This window comes from Tupaia chinensis, unplaced genomic scaffold (genome assembly GCF_000334495.1).
Source record: "Tupaia chinensis unplaced genomic scaffold, TupChi_1.0 Scaffold000346_1, whole genome shotgun sequence".
NCBI classification, from domain to species: domain Eukaryota; kingdom Metazoa; phylum Chordata; class Mammalia; order Scandentia; family Tupaiidae; genus Tupaia; species Tupaia belangeri.
Window position 1 is genome coordinate 42144 of NW_006159840.1, and position 26188 is coordinate 68331.

Here is a 26188-nt window from a genome sequence, read left to right on the forward strand (position 1 = left end):
CTCTCTCGTTGGGGGGGGCGCACCCCCCCTATATGGGGAAAAAAAAAAAAAAAAAAAAAAAGACGTTCACAGGTTTTTCTCTTTCTGACCTAGCAGGTGGCAGCGCTGGCTCTCTGCTGCCCTTAGAGGGCGCTCCTGGCTTTCTGAAGGTGTTTCCGGCGCAATCCACTCCTTCCATGCAGGTCCCAGTTGGAGAGAAGTATTTTGCAGTAGCATTTCCTTGTAGAGATAAGGAAATTAGGACGCACGTTCAGTCATTTGCCTCGTTTTCCCCTTGGTGCTTGTCTTTTGGCAATTTTGCTACAGATAGGGGGCTTCCTTCAGATATTAAGTTGGGAAGTTGAATTAAGTTGAACTCTTCATGAGTTCATAGAGAGTCAAAATGACTTAATGTTAACAATTGTGATTACACATTGATGAGAGGCCAATGTGAAGCCTAACCCTGAAGCCTGGGAAGCCCAGGTCAGCAGTCCCATAGCTGTTGAGGTGTCGCTGGTGCCTGCAGGCCCGGCTAAGCTGCAGCAGCCGGAAGACAGGGCAAGAATGAGAGCCGTGGAGAGGCGCTGCCTCCTTGGCCTGATTATTTGTCTCTCTCAGACGCTCCCGATACCCCATGTTTATTTTTGTAATCAAGGAAGAATAAGACAAATTATTCTAATTATAACAATTGTATGTAACATATGTTCTGATTATTATCGTTATGAGCATGCTACGCTTGTAAGTACAGCAAATGTATCTGATTAGAAAAGAAAGACTGTGCTTTCTACTGAGGCCTCCTCTACACGGAGGAGAAACTTCAGTTATGACATTGTCAGAATCTACATGGTACAATCTGTGCGATTCTTGTCTTTCTTTTTAAAAAATTTGCTATCAGGTGCATGTGCTTGCTGGACAGAGACAGAGAGAAGGGGATAGGGGACCAGCACTTAGCGTAATGGCTATGTCGCTGAACTCCCATGTAGCCGACTGCAGTTCAAGTCCCGGACCCGGTGGCTTAAACTCACACTGGGCACGTGTGCGTGCATGCCCAAGATCCTAAGAGGAGAATGGAGGAGAAGGGTTTGCAGTGTGACCATCCCCCCGGGGGGTGATTTCTCACTTTCTGTCTCTCTGTCTTTCTGGTGAGTGCATGCACCCTATAGCAAAAACTTCCAAAAAAAAAAAAAAAAAAGAGAGAGAGAGACCAAAAGAAAAAAATCCAAAAAAAAAAAAAAAAAAAGAGAGAGAGAGAGAGAGAGAGGAGGGGAAAGTGAGAAATCACACCCCAGGGGAGATGGCTACACCACAGTCCCTGCTCCTCCATTCTTCCCCTGGGATGGGATTTTGGGCACGCACACACATGCGCTCAGTGTGTTTTTCAAGCTGTCAGGTCCAGTACCTGAGCCGCACAGTGGGCCATGTAGGTTCCAGCCTCCTTAACTCTCACACCGCTGGCCGACTGACCCCAACCTATTCCATTATTGTGTCATCTTCATGAATTCCTAGGTACACGTTTTTCCCCTTTTAATAACAACTGGCAGTTAGAGTACTGCCGAGGCTACCATTTCCTTGTATGTCATTTCTTCCCGTTTTCACAGTAACCTCATGAGGTTGGTATGTTCTCACTTACTACTGAGGGAACTGAGTTCAAAGAGGTTAACTGGGTTTCTCAGAGCCCAAAATCCAGTATGTGGTACTCCTGGAGTGTGGACGCCAGTCTTCTGGATCCAGATCCCACACTTCTTTTGTGAATACTCGGGCTCACGTTGGTTTGAGCATTCGTGGTATTTCAATTTTCTTCTCTGGGCTGGAGGCAGCTTCTCTGTGGCTCCTGCGCCCACATTTCCGATTTGCTCTGACATTCCTTCTGAGTCTCCTCTTTACCATTGCTCATGGTGATTGAGAAATGACTCTTCCATGATTTCGAAATGCAGTGAACTCAAGGGGGGCTTAGCTTGAGACGAAGCTCCCGTGAACCTAGTCCTTGGTACAACGGAGCTCCGGCCTGGAGGTGCACGTAAGCAAGATCTTGTGGAACGCGTGTGCCCCTCACCTGGTGGGTCCTGTTGCAACTTGCTGGTTTAGCTAACAGTTCCCTTCCTAAAGTTTTGTCTATTGGAATTGGGTGTTGGGCGGTGCTGAGGCCCCGTGGGCAGTGATTGGCTCATGATGCTCACACCTCGGAGGGAGCACTCCTGCCCACAGACTAATGAAGTCTCACAAGACCCAGGAGTTCCAGCACTTGTGGGCAGGGGTCAGCTCTTGTGAGAGCTGGTTGCCCGTGGCTCACTCTCTTCACAAGCCTGCACCCCCATGCCTCTGAGGGCTGTGCTGTAGGCCCCCACCATTTATTGGATTTCCCAGTCGCCAGAGCAGTAAGCCCAAGTAAACCTCCATTCTCTTAAATTCGCCCAGTCTCAGGTGTCTGTTAGCAACACAGTAAGGGACTGAGATGGACAGTCCTTGTGATCACAGGACCGGAAGTGCTGCATGAGCAGAGAAGGCGGGGAGTGTGGCAGAGGGGCCGGGTTCCGAAGCACTGGACATCCCTAACCCTAACCCTAACACTGAACACAAGGTTAAGGTTAGCGGTGGAGTTCTGGCAAAGGAGATCAACAGGGAGTAGCCAATGATGTGGCAACAAAGGCAGGGAGTATGGTGTCCTGGAAGCCAGGAGATGATGTGGTCAGGAAAGACAGGAGGAGAGAAAGCCTCTGGGCTTTGCTTCTGGCTATTGATGGGAGTATAGTAATTTGAGGACCAAGAGATGAGAATTTGGCAACATTCTCTTTTTTGAGAGATTTTTGCTATAGGGCGTGTGCGCTCACCAGAGACACAGAGAGAGACAGAGAGACAGAAAACGAGACATCACCCCCTAGGGTGGATGGCCACACCACAATCCCTTCTCCATTCTCTTCTTGGGATCTTGGGCACATGCACACACAGGCCCAGAGTGAGTTTCAAGCTGTCAGGTCTAGGACTCGAACCGTTGTGAATTACATGGGAGTCTAGGGATGTAACCATTACGCCATCTGCTGGCCCTGGATTTGGCAACATTCTTAACCTTCCCAAGATCTAGTTCAGTGAGATGAACTCACATGTCTTCATGAATTCAGCGACCACGGAAGGCTTTCAGTTTTATGCCTCTGGTTCCTACTTCTCCTCAGGCCTGATTGATTGCTTTTGGTTCTAATCACAGAGGCTACGATGCAGAACAGAAAGGGCGTGGCCTGCGGTTGCAGGTGGGCCTGGGTTGTGTGCCTTGAGGCAAGCCACTTAACTCTCTCAGGCCCAGTTTGCTCATTTCTAAAACTGAGAATACCAAGTGCAGCGCTCAGGCTGTAACAGAGATTAAAGAGGAAGTATGATAACGCAGGACTCTGTTAGAGGATTTTGCCTTAGGGGGAGTGCCCTTGTGGGGGCTTGGGGGTGACAGTGGGAGGGGAAGTGAGAAATCACCCCTGGGGGGTTGACCGTGCCATAGTACCTTCTCTTCTATTCTCCTCCTGTGATCTTGGACATGTACACACACGCACCTGGCATGATCTTCAAGCTACCGGGTCTGGGACTCCAACGGGGGTTGGCCATATGGGAGTCCAGTGATGTAACCTCTATACCGTCTTCTGGCCCCAATGCAGAACTTCCTTTAATTACTCTGTATCCCCAGTGCCTCACTTAGAGTCTGGCACAGAGTCGGCCCTCAGTTAAGACCTGCTGCATAAGTGGGCTAAGGCATGGAGTAGGTGCTCACCAGGTGCTCATCTCTTTTCTGCTCCGTTACTGCTTTCTGCAGTGTTTTCTTTATCTCAGATGCTCATCAGATGTCAGGTGTGTTGTGTCTTCCCCATCCTATTGATAGGCAATTTGCCCATGCTCACTCGTACCCATTCTACAGTAGCTGGAATGTTTAAACCATGGTTCGTTGGCAAGCTGGGCTATCCCTGGGTCTGTGTGGAGGCTGGCTGCCGGCCACCTCTGTCCCCTTCAAGCTGTGACGTACCTTCTGCTCCATAGCCTTTGCATGGCCTTTCTTCTAAGGGCACTTTTCAGGGAGCTTTCTGGCCGAGTGGCAGCTCTGGGGACAGTGATGCCCAAGTGTTTAACATAGTTAGACAATGACTTTCACATTTTGGGAAAAGGAATGAATTTTCGGAGTTTTTTTTGGCTGGTATGTCAGTAGTTTGTAGTAGGCTGAGTTTAAACCGGACCAGCAAATAATGGTAATTCTTTAAGAAACTATTTCTTGGTTATGAATTCCATTTGAAGAATGTGCAAAATATCCCGCAGAATCCTGGAAAGAACTAGTTTCTAGCTGTCAACAATGGGCTGAGTCCTGTATGCCCTTCCCAGCTACAGAAATCACCCTTCAGGGCCCTTGTCTTACTGTTATTATAAATATGTGAATGTATGGATCCCTTTAATTCCATTTTCCTAAACCCTTCTGGGAAGCTAGTAGCTTGGATGAGGAAAAAAATATTTTCTTTCCTCTGGAACAGTAACTTTTGCTTATATGAGTTTTTCAGTAAAATGGCTACGAGGTTTTTTCTTTTTTTCATTTTTTTAGAGGTTTTTGCTATAGGGCGTGTGCACTTGCCAGAAAGACAGAGAGAGAGACAGAGAGACAGAAAGCGAGAAATCACCTCCCAGGGGGGATGGCCATGCTGCAATCCCTTCTCCTCTCTATTCTCCTCTCGGGATCTTACGCATGCATGTACATGCACCTGGCTTGAGTTTAAACCACTGGGTCCAGGACTCGAACAGCAGTCGACTACATGGGAGTCCAGTGACATAGCCATTACACCAACTGCTGGTCACATGAGTTTTAAAACCTCAGATTCTCGGGACCAACAGATAGCGTAATGGCTGTGTCGCTGGACTCCCACGTAGTCGACCGTGGTTCGCATCCCGGACCCGGTGGCTTAAACTCACGCCGGGCGTGTGTGCGTGCGTGCCCAAGATCCCAAGAAGAGAACGGAGGAGAAGGGATTGCGGTGTGACCATCCCCCCTGGGGGGTGATTTCTCGCTTTCTGTCTCTATGTCTCTCTCTGTCTGTCTGGCGAGCGTACACGCCCTATAGCAAAAACCTCTCCAAAACAAAACAAAACAAAACAAAAAAACCCTCAGATTCTCATGGTCAAATTCTGCCTGCTCTGTTGTTAAGTTTGTCCTAGTCTCTGGCTGCTCTGTGTTTTGGACAAATGTACTTGCTGCATCAGTCAGTCAGTAAAGCGTTGTCACTGTCAGACTTATATTCCCAGAGTGGGTTCCTCAAAAACAAAGGACAGAAATTAACATTAAGGCAGAGCAGCTGTCATTTTAAACCGAGAAGAAAAGTGATTTGATTTTATGGATCCAGAAGTGACTCTGTTAGTAGCCGTGGACTGGGTTACTGCTCACACAGTGTCTGATTCACAGAGGCTGAGCTCTCACTCAGTAATGACCGTGGGAGCAGAGGTCAGTGCTGGTCCAGGGATTTAACAAAGCGTCATTCCAGTCTTCCACTCGGCCATCCCTGGCCGTGTCATCACTTTCAGCTTTGTCCCCTCATGTTACAAGATGGCTGCTGCACCTTAGGTATTATGTTGACATCCCAGGAGGGGAGAGAAAGGAGGAGGATACAAAGGCCACACATGCAAAGCAGCTGAGCCTGACCCTTTTAAAATGCTTTCTTGGGGGGACCAGCAGATGGCGTAATGATTAAGTTGCTGGGCTCCCACATGGCCCACTGCAGTTTGAGCCCTGGATTCCGTGTCTTGAAACTCATGCCTGGTGCGTGTGCATACATGCCCCAAATCCCAAGAGTAGACTGGAGGAGAAGGGATTGTGGTGTGGCCATCTCCCCTGGGGAGTGAATTCTCACGTTCTGTCTCTCTGGCGAGCACATGTGGTCTATAGCAAAAATCTCTCTAAAAAAAGCTTTCTTAGTCAGGGCAACAGTAACTTCCTCATGTATGTCATTGGCTGGAATCTGTCATGTGGCCATCCTAGCTACGAGGGAAGGGAAGAAGTAGTTGGCCACGTCTTTGGGCAGCCCGTCTGCAGTGTCTACCATGGTGATTTCTGCATTGGATGCAAGGCACTATACATTGTTACAAACTAGCCGGGAAGATGGATTTGGCTGAAACTAAGTAAAATATCTTAGAAAGCATCTTAGGGAAGAAGGTAGCGTTAGTTTAAGAGTCTCTAATGGACCTAGTAGTAAAGAAGCAGGGAGAATAATGGTAGACAGTAGGAGCTGCTGTTGGGGAGTGGAGGTTCTGGAGAAGTTGATTAGCAGACACGAGAGTGCATGTGAACAAGCAGAGTAGGTTACGGCACCCAGCGGGGTGAAAAGCCTTGCCGGCTATTCTCCCCCAACACCAGGAGGACTGGCCTTGAATGTGGACAACATAATGTAATGCTAAATGTTGAAGATGGTGCATTTGTTTACATCCTGGACTTATTATTATTATTATTTTTAGAGATTTTGCCATAGGGCACGTGCACTCGCCAGAAAGACAGAGAGAGACAGAGAGACAGAAAGCGAGAACTCACCCCCCAGGGGGGATGGCCACATCGCAATCCCTTCTCCTCTCGAGATCCTGGGCACACACGCACATGTGCCCAGCATGAGTTTAAGCTACTGGGTCCAGGACTTGAACTGTGGTTGACTACCTGGGAGTCCAGCGACATAGCCATTATGCCAACTGCTGGTCCCCCTTGACTTGATTTTTACACACCATATACCTGCTTTAAAAAGCCACACTGCACCCCTCAAAGATGTCCCACAATTGCATGAAACCAGAAAGTACTGGAAAAAGGAAACGAGAATATCCTCTGGGCAAACTGTAGTCAGTCCCTGTTGGCTTGAGAATATGATTTTATGAATAGTTTTGTCACCTAGTGCTAATTTTGAAATAGAACTCCTTGAGCTTCATGTTATTAGTTTATTTGTGTTGCTCTGCTTTTTACCTCTTTCCCCGGGGGAGTGAATGTGGTAGACGAAGGAGTAAAGTAGGAAGATACCACAAGGGAAATTAGGAGGCAGAACATCCCTTCTCTTGACTCCAATTTCCCCTCAAATACAAATAAACCACTTAGAATCTAGAACATTCTAGGCAGCTCTTTCCATAAGGAGCCATTAATGCTTTGTGCATCTGAAGGCAGGCTTGGTTTGCCAGTAGCAGGGGACCGTGTGGTGGCCTTGGGGACCAGCTCCTGAGGAGACGTGGACGAGGCGCAGGGCTGATGTGCGTGGAGGCCTTTTCCCTGGGAGGTGGGGGGATGGCAGGTGGGGGTGCAGCAGGTGGGCGTGGGGGCACAGCAGGCAGGCCTGAGGGCACTGTGGCTCCCACCCAGGACTCCCAGAGCACCTGCTCACGTCTGCACACATACTCCACCAGGTCGATTCTTCAGGGCCCTTTGGGGCTGGGGTTGACTCTAGGAAGTTAGCACTACCTGGGAGGTCGAGCAGGTTTTGGGGAAAGTGAACTAGAGATGAAACCTGCAGAGCTAGGGTCTGTTTCCTCAGCCGCCTTTGATCTTCAGCGAGACCCGAGGCCTCTCGCATGGCCGAGACCCGAGGCGTCCTCCTGCATGGCCGTCTCTGCCCTGACACCGTGCTGTGTGGCTTCCCCACGGTGGGCTCCGAGGGTTTGTGTGTAAAGCACTTTTGGCACCCCGGAGTGCTTTATAGGTTCAGGCTCTGAAGACCTCGAGTCTGGTTTCACTTTACGCGCCGTTACCCTGAAGAACCATCGCCAACTGTGGAAAACGTGTTTATGGGCCCCCACGCGTACTGAGAAGTGTCAGAAAAGGAGCTGGGCTATTATTTCAACACTCCGAGAGTGTGGGACCTAACGCCGGCCTCCCGGGAGAGGATTTGATCAACCACCTGCGGGTTTCCCTAGCCCCAGCTTTACATCATGCCGTCGGGAACCACCTGTACTTTCTGCTTTGCTTGGGAGGGAGGGGCGGTCTAGTTAGTTGGCAAATATATTCTAACATCCATTAAAAACTGGGACCAGCAGTTAGCGTAATGGCTATGTCACTGGACTCCCATGTAGTTGACTTCGGTTCGCGTCCTGGACCCGGTGGCTTAAAACTCATGCCAGGCGCGTGTGCCTGCGTGCCCAAGATCCTGAGAGGAGAATGGAGGAGAAGGGATTGCGGCATGGCCATCCCCCCTGGGGGGTGATTTCTCGCTTTCTGTCTCTCTTTGTCTGTCTGGCGAGCGCATGCGCCCTATAGCAAAAAGCTCTCAATCAATCAATTAATAAATAAATAAAAAACAACTTACGGAAAATTGATCAGTCACGTCAGTGTTTGGCCTATGTGCTACCAACTCTCTGGCGTCTGAGTTTCTGGTATCGCGGGGATAAGGACTGGGTCCTCCGCTTCCCCCAGGGTCACAGTCTCAGCATGGTAGTCTCGAATCCCTGCCCCAAGCTACACTGCAGTTCCGGTCCATCCTAGCCTTCTCTGGTGTGTCTGCTGGAGTTTTGGTCAGACTCGTGGTTCCGCTGAAATCTGTGTTTTCTCCATCTCGGAGTCTGGGAAGTACTGGGCGCTTGCCAGTGGAAAGTAATACTGGGTATGAAACCAGGACGAAGCAGGGAGACTTGGGTAAACATCACGGCTTTGCTGTGTAGAGGAGCAATCATTTCAGAAATCATTTCAGTGCTTTGGGGCTGGTAGGGGACCAGCCTACTTCAAAAGCCCTTAGCCTTCCTCTGGGAAGTTTCTTTATAGCCACACTTACCCTGCCTCGCTCCCCAACATCCACTGCCAGGCGGGGTGGGCAGCGAGTGGGCTGCTGGGAATGGTCATCTCCGGCTGGCACGGGTGTTGGCTTCATCTCTCTGGGGGCACCCAGCACTGGTGGGCTTTTGTGTCCAAATGCACTGGGGTAGCTTCAGAGCATTGCTTTTGACTTCCATAGAAGCCCTTGACTAGTTGTGTCCTAGTCCGTCAGGGTTTGATGGCAAATGGCAAAAACCCAGTGTGACCTGGTTTCAGTCCCAGAACTCACTGGCCCCTGGAGCTGTGCCTTGGCAAGGGCAAGGCTGAAGGTGGCGCTGGCCTCAGGAATTGGCTGCAGCCAGCGCTCTAAGCACCCACTTCCACCTCTGCTCTCTCCGAGGGAAGCGAGCGCTGGCCCCCAGCAGCCCCAGGTCTCTCCCCTCCAGCCCTGTGAGCAGAATGCTAAGGCAGCAAGTCTGAGCCGGCCCCAGTTAGAACTACCCCAGTGCTAGTTTGAGACCATGAGGTCTCAGGTCTGGGACCGTGAGGTTTACTGGGGCCGGTTTATGGGACGGAGCAAATACGTCTCGTTTACACAGCACGTTTCCGATTTACCGCCTTAGAGTTTATGTCTCTGGGCAATGAGAATTCGGCACGTGGGAGACTGGAGGCAATGACTCACACTTTAGAGGATCCTGAAGAAGCTGCACTCATTTCAGTGAGAGATGGCAGAGGGTCCAGTTGCTGAGGGATCCCTAACCCCATGTGGGCTTTTGAACAATCTCTTCTGGCTAAGGTTAACCAGAATATGAAGTATGAGCGGAAGGAATTTGGACTTTAATTTCTTTTCAATTTCAAGCCATAAAACAAAGAAGCCTTCACTTTTGGACATCAATTTTTCCCTGGCGATTTTGTAACAGGAGAGCAGGGTTTAGATGAACATTGGGGCATTTTGATATGCCTGCTGTGGTGTGGTCGGACCGACTCTAGTCTGCCTGTCGTCTGGACAGCAGAAGCTGGGCAGCATGGGGGATTGGGCCAGGTCAGGCCAGAGGCTTCAGTCTAGAGGTCAGCTTGCCGTTGGAGCTGCCTGAAGAATGAGCCTGACTCCTTCTAGAGCTTTCTCTATAACTCTAGGAAGGTGGGACACTGGGCCCGGAGGTGGGCAAGGTCACGTCCTTCTGAGGGCAGCCACGGCTTGACCACAGGTGGATGGACTTTAAGGATTTGAAGGGCATTTCTCTTTTCCTTGCCTTTTTTTTTTTTAAGAGAGATTTTTTTGCTATAGGGCGTATATGCTCACTAGAGAGAGACAGATAGACAGAAAGTGAGAAATCACAACCTTCCCACCCACAGGGGGATGGCCATGCTGCAACTCCTCCTCCTCCATTCTCCTCTCAGGATTTTTGGTATACCTGCCCTGCGTGAGTTGTAAGCCACCTGGTCTGGGACTCGAACCACGGTCAACTACGTGCGAGTCCAGCGACATAACTATTACACCATCTGCTAGACCCTCCTCCCCTCTCATTTTACGAGGCCCATCTAGCCATCCCCAGAGAGACACCCTGGCCTCTGTCCTGTCCTGCACTCCCCCAGTCTGGGGTGAGCCATGTGTGGTGGCCGAGTGTAAGAGCTCAGCCTTCGTGAGCCAACTGTCTGGCTGGCACACTAGTGGGTCAGAAGCATACATGCGTGTCAACGTGCACTCGTACATAGGCGCTACACAGAATATGAGACTCTAGACAGACTAGTGGCTGATCTTAAACACCTTCTTCATAGGGGAGAGGGTTAGCCACTTGGAGGGTGTAGGCTCACTGAAAGGGGAAGTAAATACATTTTAGAGGGGTAAGAAACCCAAGGAACGGACAAACCAGGGACAAAATTCCTCTGGACTCCGGGCACAGTATTTGATATTCAGTCTCTTCTCCTGTGGTTAATCTCTCCCGGTTAATGAGATTGTATAATGAAAACAGTCCTTCCGGGAAGAGAACTTCCTTTGGTCAGAGAAAGCTCCCCGCTGCCTTGGAAGAGACAGGGGTGAGAGATCGGGGTTGTAGGTGCAGGGGTTGAAGGGTGCTCAGAGAGGTCTCAATTCTGAGGCTGTTTCTTTAGTCCGAATTACTCAGCATGTCACAATCAATACCCCATATTTTGGAATATTATTTTCAGAGCAAATGAATAAAAGAACAAATGAATAAAAGCAACTGTGAATCCAGAAAGATTCCATTTTCACCAGTTTTCTTTAGAGGAAACATGCTGATTTCCATCTGGTGTGGATTGGCTTGTCCACCGAAGGACGAGTCTGAGCATCTTGTTCAGGTGCTAGGATAGGTAATGTCTGAACCGAGACTTTTTTTTTTTTTTTTTTTAAAGTTTCTTTCTCTCTCCTATCAATGCTAAGCAGAGAGACAGAGAGGAAGAGAGGGGAGAGACAGGCTCCCTCACGCCACTGGAGTTTTCACACCGTGGTCCATCTCTAGCCTCAGCCAGCCCCGGATCATGGCTGAGTGGATCCCGGGTGTGTTCCGGGGAGTCTCGACTGTGAACCCGGCACCTTACCACACCGGTCAGCCTTGTAGGGAGCATTACTGTGATGGCACCGCCTGGCCGGGAGTGAGGGGCCAGAGTGAGCAGTTAGATGCTGAGCTCCATGTTGGCCGTAGAGGCTGCCGTTCACACAGGCGATGCAGAGGCTGGAGGTGGAGGTGGCTGTCAGGCTACGAGGCGGGTGGCTGATGCCCATGCAGCATCCCGCCTGCTCCAGAGGCCACCCTGGCATGGGTCCTCCTTATGTCTTAGAGCCCGGGCCAGTCTCTTCAGAGCCGTTGGACCTCGCAGGGGGCAGGGGAGGGAGGGAGGTCTGGAGGTGGGATACGGTCCCTGGGCCAGATGGTTACCTCCTGCCTTCAGGGCTGGGATAGCTCTAGCCCTTCCCAGACGTCACCTTTCATTTTGATCAAAGATAAGACCTGGAGCTGGAGCCAGAGCAAAGGGAGATTGAAGTGCTGCTGCCCCCTAGTTTTCCACTCCCGAAGAACCCAGCGGACGTGTCATAGGAGCCGTGGCACGGAAGTGTCCAGCCTGGCAACTGCTGGGAATCCGAAGATCTCCAAAATATCATCTTGCCGCTTGGTACTTGGCGAACTGTGACTCCGGATGCATGGTCCTGGTGTGAACGATGGAAAAGACTTTGCTGTGGCATGAGATTGCCTGAGTCCCCGCACTCGTGCTGGCTTCGTCCTGGGGCACCTTACCATCTGTCTCCAGTCAGAAACAGCCACGGCTGGGGAGATGGGGAAGGACACAGACAGGAAACTTTTTCAATTTAACTCCGAGTCCCTTAGGCTGTAGCTTACGCTCATTTCCTCATGTTGCATCCCGTGGAGATGAAAATCAGCTTGCCCCCTCTCTGCTGTGGTGCGTGCTCTGTGACAGTACCCCGCACCCTGTCCCCTTCAGGCCGTATGACCCCGTTGCACTGCGCCGGGCTTGCTCTTTCTTTAGAGATGCAGTTCATGGGGTATACGACTCTAAAACATGTACCTAGGACACCTTCATAAGATGAGAATACCAAAATCTATTTCAAGAGTCTACATGCTTCATTTATCTAGCAGAGAGGGTGGTCTAAGTTTCTTTATTATTATTACTACTATACTTTTTAATAAATTCAATTGCTATACATCATTAAGCTTGTAAAGAGAACTTACCCAATACAAAGTACACCTCAGACCAACCCAGTTTAGAATCCTTAAAAATAAGTCAGGACTCGGGACCAGCAGATGGTGTAATGGTTGCATTGCTGGACTCCCATGTCGCTCACCGTAGTTTGAGTCCTGGATCTGGCAGCTTAAAAACTCAAGTCAGGTGTGTGTGTGTGTGTGTGTGTGTGTGTGTCCATGTGTGTGTGTGCATGCCCAAGATCCGAGAGGAAAATGAGGGAGGAAGGATTGCAGTGTGGCCATTCCTTCTGGGGGGTGATTTTTCGCTTTCTTTTTTTGTTTTTGTTTTTTTTTTTTATTTTTTATTATCATCATAATCTTCTTTATATTACATTGGATTACATATAACTTTACAGTGTATTACATTGTTTTTTCAAAAGGGAATGCCATGCAAGTCAGTCAGTACAAAGACATTAATCTCCCTGCTTCAACAGTCAATATCTTTTCTATGTTTTCCCCAATCATTATTATTATTATTATTATTATTTTTTAAAACAGTCAATCGCTATTTCTCATTTTGCTTGTAAAAATACTTTGCCCATCATGAAATACTTCTCAGACCAATCCAGTTGAGAATACTATACATGTCATCATCAACAGTTAATAAGCCCTATCTGTTTCTCACTAACGTCCTGCCTCTCTATTGTTCATTTGCTATCTTTCTCTATCCTCTTCTCTTCATTACCCCCATTTTGCTTTCTATCTCTGTCTCTGTCTCTCTGGTGAGCACATGTGCCCTGCAGCAAAAATCTCTCTCAAAAACAAAAAATAAGTCATGACCGACTTTGTCATGTTTCGTCTTTATGCTGCCCGAATGCTGAGTCTGCAGCCCAGAACGCAGGATGCAGCCTGCACTCCTGGAACTGCCATGCACTCCTTGGCCTGCATTTCAGACTTCAGGATCAAAGTCACAGGCCTTCAAAATGGCAGCCAGGAATTAAACACATTGTCGCTCTCCTAGCCCCATGGATCTGTTCTCTGTCGTGAAATCTGGGTCCACACACGTCGTGCCCGCAGGATGACTGTTGCTCTGATGCTGGTTTGAGGACCTGGCTCAGAGCTGAGATGTGGGGAGAAGGGTGGGGCTGAAGAGACTGAGAGGTGTGTCCGACCTTCCTGCTCCTGGCCCAGTTCTCGCTGAGTGAGGCATGCATTATGTGCACAGGGAAGCCCCAGAAATAGCATCAAGTGTCAAATTTTATTTATCTTTTTAAAGAGTAATTTATTTTATTTTTTTACGATTATTCATTGAAAAAAGTCATTTAGTGCAGAAAATATTTGTGTACACTCACACGAACACATCAGATTTTAACTTAATGTTGTTGAACAATTGCTCTCCACATTTTAAACATAGAACCAAAGTCTTTTGAAAAAAATGTTTAACTTTATTTCATCAGTGAGAGATACAGACATACAGATGGGGAGCTGAAGGGCAAGAAAGAGAAACAGCAGTTTTGACAACACAACCCACGTCTAATTTGACGAGAGAGAGAGAGAGAGAGATAGAGAGAGAGAAAGGGAAAATGAGAAAGCAATCTGCCAGGTCTGGAACTCCAACCACAATCAGCCTTGCGGGAGTCCAGTGCCTTAACCACCACACCACCTACCAGGTCCAAATGTCAATTGTTTTTTGTTTTTTTTTAAGAGAGATTTTTGCTATAGGGCATGTGCACTTGCTGGAGTGACAGAGAGAAACAGAGAGAAAGAAAGTGAGAAATCATCCTCCAGAGGGGATGGTCACACCAATTTCTTCTCCTCCTTTCTCCTCTTGGGACTTTGGGCACACATGCACACATGCACACATGCCTGGTGTGAGCTTCAAGCCCCTGGGTCTGGGACTTGAACCACAGTTGGCTGTGTGGGAGTCTAGTGATGAACGATTATGCCATCTACTGGTCCCCCAAATGTCAAATTTTTAAATGTCAAAGTTAATGGGACTCTAGGAAATGAAAATACATCCTGATCAGTCAAGTATTTTGTTATCTGGTGTGTGTTGGGAGGTGGAGTGGGGGGAGGAAGAGGTGGCATAGCAGACTGAAGTGTTTGGGGAAACCTAAATTCAAGACTGATCTTACAAGGGGGACTGAAAGGCTGCCTCCAAGGTATGACTTTAGGTTCTCCCAAAGGCCTTCACCTTAAAATGACCTCCTTTAGGTGACTCTCTAAGGTCTAAAATGGAAAGTCACTCCTCTGGTTTAAAGTTTTGTTTCAAGAATGTAAACAATATGGACACTTCTCAAAGATCTACAAATAGAGGGGAACCAGCAGTTAGCGTAATGGCTATGTCGCTAGACTCCCACATAGTCGACCGTGGTTCGCGTCCCAGATGCGGTGGCTTAAAACTCATGCTGGGTGCGTGTGCATGCATGCCCAAGATCCCGAGAGGAGAATGGAGGAGAAGGGATTGCAGCGTGACCATCCCCCCTGGGGGGTGATTTCTCGCTTTCTGTCTCTACGTCTCTCTCTGTCTGTCTGGAGAGCGCACGCGCCCTATAGTGAAAAAAACTCTTCAACAAAAAAATCTACAAATAGAACTACCATATGATCCAGCAATTCCATTTCCGGGTATCTACCTAAAGGACAGGAGAATGTGCAGTCGGAATAGCGCTTGTATAGCTATGTTTATTGCAGCATTATTCACAGTTGCTAAGACATGGAACCAACCCAAATGTCCATGAACGGAAGAATGGATTGAAAAAGGGTGGCACATATACTCTGTGGAATACTACTCAGCCATAAAAAGCAGCAGTACCCTGGTTTTGATAGAAAGTGGACAAATATGGAAGATTGACTGCTGAGTGAAGCAAGCCAGGCTCTAAAGGAGAGACATAATGTACGTCTCCGTGTATGTCTCCACTTAATATATACGAACTGTCTGCACTCTGTGGTGGAAACTGAAAGATTAGAGGATATAGACACATGGAAAATGGTTATGGATACTGGGTAGAGTGGGGAGAAGGAGGCAAATGTGAGGATAGACATTAAGGAGAAAAATAGGCAAGACATTTTGGGGACACAGAAAAGGATTATTATCTGTTGATGGTAACGTGTATAGTACCCTCAGCTAGACTGGTGTGGAGTGCACTCATGTTGGGAAAAGTCGCTTTGCAAGTTAATGTATAGTGAGGGAATGTATAAAAGAAACGAAACTAAACTAAAATATATAACTAAAAAAATTGTAGAAAATAAGAAAAAAATCTCTTCACAATCTAAATGATGTATAGCAATTTAATGTATGAATAAAAAAGAAGGAATCTAAATGTCCCCAGGAGACCACATCAGTCATTTATCCCATCCTTTCAGAGAGGGGGATGAGGGCACCTTCCCGAAGGTGAAGAGACTGTGGGCAAAAGTGCTCTCCAGAGAGGACACCTCCGTGGTGGGGAAGGTGGGATAGAGGGGGTGGAGACGGTAGACACCTTATGGAGCCTTCACAGTCTGTTTTAGGACTGTAACAGCTTCCTGAATTAGTGAAGAGTCAGTGGCTATGGTCATTGGTCATTTAAAATCAGGGACAGATTCCAAGGGCCCGTGAGCTTCAGGAAGAGCTGGACTTTGGAGTCAAGTAAAGCTGTTTGCATTTGGCTCCATCCCTGGAGCTGTGCTGACTCTGGGAAGCTCACCCAACCTCTCTGTTCCAGGCCTTGATTTCCTTATGATAGTACTGCCCAGGGTGTGTGTTATGAGCACTTCATACAAAGTTAGTTTCGGCGCTTTGAACTGTGAGTGGTATGTAGCCAACCCTCGGTAAGCCCTGGCCCCAGCCATCCCCCCTCCCCTGTTCCTGTGTTCTAGAGCACACAGATGCACGTATCCTTTTCCATGGCATACAAGTGCTGGCACAGGCGGTTGTTGGGATGAAACTCACAGTTTGACGGTAGTTGGTCTTTGACGAAAGGACAGGCTTGTGCGTGAACACACTGGGGAACGCTCGGTAAGCAGAGGCGATGATATTTGTTGGTGTTGGCAGCCAGCGTGGTTCCCCTCCCCTTCTTTACTGTGTTTGTCTCATTGGAGATCCCTGATGGGCTCGAATGGCTCTTGCACTGGGACGATGCCTTCCTTTGAACATGGATTCTCACGAGAGTTAGAAATTATTCTATGAGGTGCCTAAGTACGCATGCAAGGCATAGCAGTGAAGAACAATGAATTTATTCATAAATTGCTCTTCTTTGCAGCTGTCAGTAATAAAAAATAAATCATTTTCTGGCCTAGGTAGACTGAATCGCTGTGCACTGATTGGATCAGTAGTGCCCAGTGGAAAAGCCGACAGTGCTTGGTTTTCACAGGTCCCACAGCTCAGGAGGTCTGTGTCAGATCTAACTTCCTGAGTGGGGTTCGGGGAAAGCAGTACTCACTACTCACATTCATTTTCTTCCTTGGGAGAGACAGCCAACGTGCCCCTTTGTAATTTCGGGATATCTTTGCTTCAACACACTTTTTGGGCAGTGTGAGCTATTCTGGGAATTACTGGGAATGAGTCCTGTGGGTGTTCCTTGTAGGCAAGAAAGGGTGCATGAGAACTGCAGAAGAGTGGTCTCAATTATTCGTTTTAAATGCTCAGAAAGTGAACGATGTGCTGCCTTCGCAAGTCTCCCCAGTTCAGATTTTCTCAGAGGGCTTCGTTGCCTTCCCTGCGATTCCTGTCACGGGTTTGCAGGAACCTCATGTCTGGATTGGCAGAGGGTGTCTGTAGATTTGGGTTTGGGCCTGTAGCGTAATGCTGTGCTCGTGTCTTTGAAAGGGACATTCTTTCAAAAGCTTCAACAACAACAAAAAATCCTCCAATCCAAACTCTTTTCTTCATCCCTTGAATTTCTCTCAGGAGTTCTCTCCTTGGTTAATTATTTTATTGAACAGGCCAGAGGGCAGTTTGGGGAGGAATGAGTGATGTTTGTTGGAGTCATCTGTATTTATTGTCCAGAATTTCATGTAGTGTTGCAACCACATACTAACCGATGTAAGTGTCATCCTGAAACATTCGTCTTTCCCTTTCTTCCTCCACGAGCTTCCAAATGCATTCTTCCTAACGTTACACAGTTGAAGGGTTCTGGAGATTTTTTAGGTTATGATTAGTATTTTTTCCTGCAATTGCCTTGCATCATTGAACGGTCAGTTTCAAATCCAAGTTTGCTCCGAATTTGTTTGACTGTTACATGAACGTATAGCAAATATTTCTATTGCTTTACAGTATCGGTTACCTAGTGAGCAGAATGATTTTGCTTGACAAAATGTTATGTTTCATTTTGGTAATTTTGAAAATTGAGAAATGTTTTGGGAAACTTGAAACTTAAGATAAAAGTGTATTTGTGTTTCTTAATAGCTTGTTATTCTTCTGGGACAAAAATATGGAAACATTTAAATTAGATATATATATAGGAAAAAAACCAGCCTTTTTGCCTCTCCTTTAAGCTATTGGTGATCGTTTTTGCTTTTTGTTTTTTGAAGTGTGTGTGTGTGTGTGTGTGTGAATGAATGCTTCTGATATATCACTTTGAATACAATGGCCAGTTTCGCTGTTCGCCTCAGAGGTGTTGTGAACAGTGTACAGCTGCACCATACAAGATACTAGGAATTTATTTAATCTGTGCCTGTCTCTGGAGAATATGTCGTCACTGATTTGTTATCCTTGCACCAGCAAGACGAGTAATCAAGCTAGAGAATGCCTAGGGTTTATTTTGATTTGTTTCGCTTTTGGTTTAAATTTACCACCCACAGTTACCCAAAATACATAAAAGCTTGTGGGTTTGGCTTATTTGTTTTGCTGTCATACTCTAATGATGTGCAAGCATGACCGTGCTTCAAGTCGTTAAGATCAGACAGATTAAGCATCATTTACTCTTTCGCTAACAATGTCGGAGAACACGTCGAAGCTCCTCTCCCCCACCTGCCGTTGCTGTAATTGATAGCTGCACTGTTTGCATAGCTGACCACCCACTGAAGCCAAGGCACGTGAAACTGCTGTCCACTAAAATGGGCCTGAAAGTCATGTGGGACCCACCCAAAGATGCTACCAGTAGACCCGTGGAGCATTACAACATTGCCTATGGGAAGTCACTGAAAAGTCTTAAATACATCAAGGTGGATGCGGAGACATACTCCTTCCTTATTGAGGATGTGGGTAAGTGACGCGACGATCTTGTTCCTGGGCAGAATGAACTGTGCGCCAACATTCTCAGTTACGTTCTTAGGGGTCGCTAGGCGAGACAACATAGGGCTCTATTCCAGGTGCCGTGAGGGTCTCTGGGAATGAGTAGCCAAGTTCCGAGACTCTCCCTGTGACACTCTTAACAACTTCCCCGTTCTTGCATGAACTCAAGTATTCCTCTTTCCAGACTGATGTCACATTTCTAGTTTCTGAATGTACTGTTGTTTTAATAATGATCAATATAAAATATATTGATCCTTTGTTGTCTCATAGAAACTTGACTACTAAGTAAATTAGTAGCTTAATGAAGGGACTCCTGTGTTTAAATCGTTTTATAATTAAGGTCTACTCAAGTAATCTGTATAAAGGGACGTCATATGTCATCCTCAGCCACATCTGGTGAAAGATGTAACACTTCTCCCTATTTAAGTTTTATTTTCTGATTCTGAAAGTTTGGAATATTTCAAATTTTACCTTGATAGACATTGTCTTGTAAGTGCAAATGTAGGTGACTTTAGACGTGGGCTGTGAGCTATCTCCTATGGATATTCCAGCTTCTACCTTTTGATTCCACTAGCCCAAAACTCCATTGATTGTACCATTCTGATGTGGTCCATTAAGATGGGTCACAAGGAGGTAACAGACGTAAGTGTGTAGAAAACTAGGTGTCCCTGTGCCACAGTAGACCACTGACCCTTTAGTGGGCCACGATTACCTCGTGTCTCCTTGACATCTGTCCTCTGGCCAAAAGCTACCACACTCATTCCTTCTCCACCTCCGGTGTTGTAGTAGTACACTTCCCAGATATCAAAGCAGATAACAGGGGCCAGATTCCCTTCTTCACGGCTTCAGCTGAAGGTGCATTTCCCTGAATCTCTTCTGCATCACTGTGGCCTTCCAAAGTCTGACTGTGAAGGTAAGGGGAAGCTCTATCAGACTGAAGGCATGAGAAGGGCACGAGAAGCATACAAAAAGAGAGCTATGGAGCTCATTAAAAAATTCTATCATTTAACAGACATAAAAATGCATGTAAACAAGGCAAATAGGGTAAGGAACAGTATACCAAGGCAGAGTAAAGAAAGGACATTGCTAACCATATACATCTATAATATGTATGTACGTATTTTATATATATATATACATATATATGTAATATGTGTGTGTATATATATATATATATATACACACAGACCCTCCAAAAAAACAACTTTGAAGGTGCACAGCATAATGTAATATTCTTTGTTGAAGATGACAAATGTTATAACCTTGATTTGATTATCCCACACTCCATGCTTGCTTTTAGAAACCATATTGTATCCCATAGGGATTACGACAATGAAATGTAAATAAGAAACTATAAAATGTTTTAAAAACCAAAAAAGAAAAGAAAAGCAATCATTGTCTCCCGAGCAGCTCTCTGATGGTTAGCTGTATGGGAGTCAGAGACATATGGGTTGAATTTCTTTGAAATACAAAGACGCTCAGAGAGAAGAGAGAAAGTGCTTGGCAGCATGGTTTTGCATTTGTCTGAACCGAGAGCTTTTCCCACTTAGAAGCAGGTCGTGCCAAACCCCAAATGCCACCAGACCTTGCTGTAGCCAGACTGAAGTTGCGCCCGTCTTGAGCACAGCAGGCATCCCAGGTGGCATCGGCCGCGTTTCTGTTCCTAGGCATTACAGAAATGCTCCTCGCTCAAAAATGTAATCACCGCGATCGCCCTCGACAGAGCCAACTCTTCCCTTTCCGACCCTTCATTCCCTGAAGTGCCCACAAATTTTCATCTCTTCAAGGAATTGGCACCTTCACATACATGTCCCAAGCTTACGAGGAAAACCAGTGCAATGAGAGTTTCTTTATGAAGCTGCAAATGCAGGGCACATTTCCATTCAACAGTGTCTGGGTTTCCATCAACTCCCAACAGCGTTGGAAGGCTGGCCAAAGAAACCTCTGCTGTTTGACTCAGACCCCTAAGAAAAAGTCAAAAAGTGAAGCTCATGGACCAGCAGTTGGTGAAATGGCTATGTCACTGGACTCCCATACAGTTGACCAGGGTTCGAGTCCCAGACCTGGTGGCTTAAACTCATGCCAGGCTCATGTGCATATGCATGCCCAAGATTCTTAGAGGAGAATGGAGGAGAAGGGATTGCAGTGTGGCTATCACCTCTGAGGGGGTGATTTCTCGTTTTCTGTCTCTCTGTCTTTCTGGAGAGCGTACATGCCCTATAGCAAAAACGGAAGGGTACATGCCCTATAGAAAAAACCCTCCAAAAAAAAAAAAAAAAAGTGAAGCTCAATTCTTTCAAGATTAGCATTTTTAAGATACCAGAAAATATTTTTTTCTAGCTTTTTTGTTAAAATGGTCAAAAATAAGTAGACATAGTAAGGGGAACATTTGTGAAAAAGAAAATTTCATGAAGTTTTTTATATTGCAATCAATATTTCTTATGTGCTAAATTTTATGAGTTGCATTGGCATTATTTTTTGAATATTCTCATTAAGAGCACTTTTTTTTTTTTAGTTGCCAGAGGGCACTCGTATGAACAAGAGAAGGGGGCAGAGCACAGGCAGGCCCCAATGGGGCATGGGCAGACCATAATCCTTTCTCCTCCATTTCTCCATCCCATTGGGACCCTGGGCACACATGCACACACTCATAGCATGTTTTTCAAGCTGCAGAGGCTGGGACTTGAACCATGGTCAACTATGTGAGATCTAGCTCCTTTAACTACCAGGCTATGGGACTGGCCCCTGTTTAGAACTTTTATGGGAAAATATTATTTGTGGCTACTAACGCTATATTTCCAAGCACTGACTTAGCACACCTTGCATCCATATTTCCTATGTTGATTTTACATTACAAATCTTAAAAGCTCTTTTTGTTGATTGCTTGTGAATCCAGATTTATTACATATCCCATGTACTTCGTACTAAATAAACTTCGTGTTCTTTGGGTCAGGTGTGCTTCCCTTGCATGAGGAGAATGTTAGCTATTTTTAGAGACAGCTACTGTGAGACTTCTCATTGAATTCAGATTTTTACATTGGGCTGTAACTGGTATAACAAAGATGGTCAGTGGGTCGAATTGTGTCGTTCTTGGAGATTTGAAACGGTGGCTTGATACAAACCGTGTGTTTCAGAGCCGGGGGTGGTATACTTTGTGCTGGTTACTGCAGAAAACCACGGTGGAGTGAGCCGTCCAGTTTACAGAGCTGAAAGTCTGCCTGGTAAGTCTTACCTAGAACTGCAGGCTGAAATTTTGTGGCTTAGATTGGGAGAGACATCCCTCCTTGCTTCCTCAAGGCAGTATAAATTTAGACTTTGTAATGACTCCCTGAACAAGAATGTTTTAGACTTGTCTAGCAAACGAAAAGATAGAAGCCCAGGAGATACTTGTGTTTTCTTTGGAGGGAGTTTTAATGTAGGTTATTCACATGTTACCTGATTTTTTAAAATACTCCCTAGCATAGACCATGTGCAAAAGATAAAAAATTAGGGATCTATTATAAAGTTTGGTGTCGAGTCACTAATAAACCTGTGCAGATCTTTTTGGAGGCTGTTGAAAAGAGCATAGAAATACATGTTAGGAATACGCTGACGTGGAAAACCCAATAACTCTCGTTGCTAACTACCAAGTTGCATTTTCCTAATTTAGGAGGTGAATGGATCAAGATTGATGGTTTCCCCATTAAGGGTCCAGGACCATTTAATGAAACCGTCACAGGTACTACTTACTCATCCAGTTCGTGTCTCCATTGAAGCAACGTCTCGCAAGAGGGTTGTGTTTTTGTCACACCCATGCTCACAACGTTCACCGAGTTCCCATCGCTACACTAATACACGTGCCACACAGTCTGGGTCAGTGTGTCCTGCACCTGATGGGCCAGACTGCAGCTGTTGTTGCTCATTGTCCGCTGCTGACTCATGTTTTCACGTGGAGTGTCTTCGTCTGTATCCAGGGATACTGTCGCCTTGTTCCCAGGCAAATATGGTGGTGGAGATGGCAGTACTGGCTTGTTTAGGGTATTTTCAGCTTCCCACCTGTGAGTACGTCATTGACGGGGACCCACGGGGCAGGGGCTTTTATTGGCTACTATGTGGTGTCAAGTCTTGCTGTTTCCTGACAGCCTTGGGACATGTGGTAATACGTTGGTACCATGTCTTCCATCTCGGCTCCATATTTGTACACATGCTTGTTTTATCATGTGGTTGATGTTGTCTGGTCATATTGTTTTACTTATTGAGAGAAGTGTTGACATGCCTTGTGTGTTTTTTGAACATATTTAATTCGTGGTGAAAAAATGACGTAAAATGAATGCTGTTATTCTGGAGTGTGGTTGGGTCATATTCCACAGGCAATGCGGTGAGGAGCTGTGCTTGTTTCCTGTACTGAGGGTGTAAATATATCAATCTGGTGATATTGTTGAAAGGAAGGTGAGTATATTGAAATCAATGGCCATAATCTGCTTCTGAGATTAGATTAAAAATTGCTGGAGGGCATGTGCACTTGCTGGACAGAGACAGAGGGGGATGGGGGGAAGTGAGGGAGCACCTGTGGGACCTCGTCATGCTGCAAACCCTTCTCTTTCATTTTACCCTCCTTTGAGGACTTTGGGCCTGCAAACATACATGTCCAGTGTTTTTTCTTTCAAGCTGCCAGGTCTGGAGCTCAAACCAGTTGGTTGGCCTTGTAGGATACAGTTGCCTTAATCACTGGGCCCCAGGCTGGCCCTCAGATCAGATTTGATGGATGTAGGAAGTCCTTTTTATATGAAAGGGGGTGGAAGAACAAAACAACAGAAAGGAAACTAGCTTTCAGGGAGAGGTGATACGTTCTTGTTCAAACCTGCTGGACCTGAGATGACCACGCGTGCAGCAAGGGAAGTGTTTGCAGGTGACTGTGGATGAGGGATGGATGTTGGAAGAGGGAAGAAGAGCTCGAATGGATTTAGGAGTTACTCTGTGAAGCAAGCTGAATAAGGGAGAGGGCAGGAGTGGGTGAGGGTTAGGAGAGGAGAGCAGGGGCCCAGGATCAGCCTTGGAAAACTGACGGCAGAGTGGTCAGGAGGTGAGGACACCTGGCAAGTGTGCAGGATAAGGGGGGGTGTTTATTTCGGAGGCCATTTTCCCCGGAAGACGCACATGGGAAAAGGCACATGACCTCTTACGGAGGATGTGTGTGCCTCGTATTTGAATCTTTCCTTTTGTATTTTGTTTTTTCTAGAGAGATTTTTGCTATAGGGCACATGTACTCACTAGAGACACAGAAAGAGACAGAAAGACAGAAAGTAAGAAATTACCACCCTCCCCTTGGAGGGGGATGGCCATGCGGCAGTCCCTTCTCCTCCATTCTCTTCTTGCAATTTTGGACATGCACACGCATGTGCCCAGAGTGAATTTTAAGTCTGGGTTTGGGACTTGAACCATGGTTGGGTACATGGGAGTTCAATGACGTAACTATTATGCCATCTGCTGGTGCCCTTTTATTTTGTATTTTACACGACCATTTTATTTTTATAATCTTCCTGATACAATTTTCTGAGTGACAGTAGTCTTAGAATATGTAGTTTCCTGCCCTCTTGTAAGTAATTATTTTGTATGCCTTCAAATGTCTGTGTCTGTGACCGTCTCAGTAAGCCTGTGCTATGGAAATTCGGAGGATCAGGGATGGGAGACGATCACTCTCCAGCTCATTGGCTTTATATCCTGTGAGGTTATCTATCGTCCCTCAGCAGGACCTCCTGTAGGTCCTGGATTTCAGAGCGCTCTGCCTTCATACATGGTGTTCCATTTGTCATACATTAAGATAAAGATGATACCAGAAGAAATTTCTAGTTAGAACCACTCATAGTATTCGATATAAAGCATAGCTTTAAGAAACAAAACAAAACAAAATCTCATAAATATCCAGGATGCATAGACTCGGCCAAAGTGCCCCCTGAAAAATATCATATTGCGTTGTTAATAAAAATAATTATGGGAAATTACCAATAAGTGATCAATGTGTATCTGCACCTTATTAATGAAACTTCGAAAGGCATTCTGCTACTGTCCTGAAAACCCCCAGCCCTGCCCTGCAGGCAGCTTCTAAGCGCAGCAGTGGCGTGCAGAGGGAGCGTGGTGCCCACACCGGCTGCAGCACCTCCTCAGCGACGTCCCGTTTCATATTCTCACCTGGCTTCTCACTGTACTACCTGTAGAGGCTGAGTTCGCATTGCTCCTACCACAGTCTCTGGGCATGACCTTCCTCTGTCTGAGGAAGGCCATCTCGCTCCTTCAGTGTTCTGGTCACACTTTCCTTCAGACAGCATCAGGCTTTGGGCCTTAGAGCCTCCCCGTTGGAGAGTCCAGAGCCATCCCTGCCTCGTTTTTCCTCTACCAGATCGCAGTCCCGTCGCTCCAGCCACATTCATGCACGTAGCTGCCCCAGCCTTTGAATGGCCTCACAGGTCTGCTCGTTGTCCCCCAGGGCCAACCCAGCTCTGCTTTCCCTGGCCTGGCCGCCGATTGCCGAACCCTGCAAGAAAACCCAAAGCTGAGCTGACCTGCGTCGCCATAGCTCAGAGTTGGTGTCCCCACTCCTCTGGGTCCCAGCACTGCTGGTGACTGCTCTGCCTGTCCTTATGCAGTGTCCTCTGCGGCCATGGCTAGCCCAAACGGTGCTGCTTTGCTCCAGCTCCTCTCCCTAGCAGGTGGCCATGCTTCCTGCTTCCATGAGGAGAAAAGTCATGGCCGACATCCCTTGTCTTCCTTCCCATGCTTTCTCGGCCTTCACCTCTCCTTTCCATCCTCCAGCTACAAGGGAAGGCCACGGCCACCGCCTCTCTCAACGCTGACTTGGTGTCCATCAGTTTAACAGCACGTGTAGGCCGAGGGCATGTTTGGGTTGGATTCATCTGGACCTTGCCCCCTTCCACCCTCCACCCCACCCAGTGCCTGGCTTGAAAAGTTATAACCCGCTGTTGATACCAAATCCTCCAACAGCAAAACAATGAAACTCCAACATCACAAAAAAGAAAAATCTGGAGTCTTTACTTCCTTACCTGGCACTCTTTTCCTGGGAAATACCCATGGACTTAGCAACACATAGGCCTCAGGCGTGCATTTGGGCCTTCTCTGTCAACGTCTCATCAAACTGAGCTCCCGCCTTCAGGTATACGAGGGTCTCCATGGAAAATGCACATTATGAAATAAACTATGCACGGGTTTCAATTATTATTATTTTTTTTGCACAAAAATAAACTTGTATGCAATTCCATTTTGGATATCCCCTTATATTTTCTTGCCAATTTGTTTTTTAAAATATGACTTAGGTGAAAGTTGATAGCTCTAACATAGTGTTTTTACTTTTTATCAGAGGGCATGTGTACTTTCAGTGAGAGAGGAAAACAGAGACAGGGAGAGGGAAGGAGAAAGTATCCCCCCAGGGAGCATGGTCATGCTGCAATCCCTTCTTCTCCCTTTCTCATCTCCCTGTCCTGTTGGGATTTTGGGTGTGCATGCGTATACACACTCGGCATGCTTTTCATGCTAGGGCTGGGATTCGAACTGTAGTCAGCATTGTGGAATCTGGGTCCTTTAACCACTAGCCTGTGGGTTCAGTCCCCCTGGAATCTGGAGACA

The 26188-nt window shown here is 46.8% G+C and overlaps 1 protein-coding gene across 1 annotated transcript in view; it reads left to right on the forward strand.

The window, feature by feature from the left end:
- FNDC1 (fibronectin type III domain containing 1) overlaps positions 1 to 26188 on the forward strand; it is a 97865-nt gene that overhangs the window by 7357 nt on the left and 64320 nt on the right. The window contains 3 exon segments of the mRNA XM_006152238.3: positions 18347 to 18541; positions 21706 to 21792; positions 22221 to 22289. Of these exon segments, the coding sequence (XP_006152300.1) occupies positions 18394 to 18541; positions 21706 to 21792; positions 22221 to 22289 (304 nt within the window). The 5' untranslated portion in view covers positions 18347 to 18393.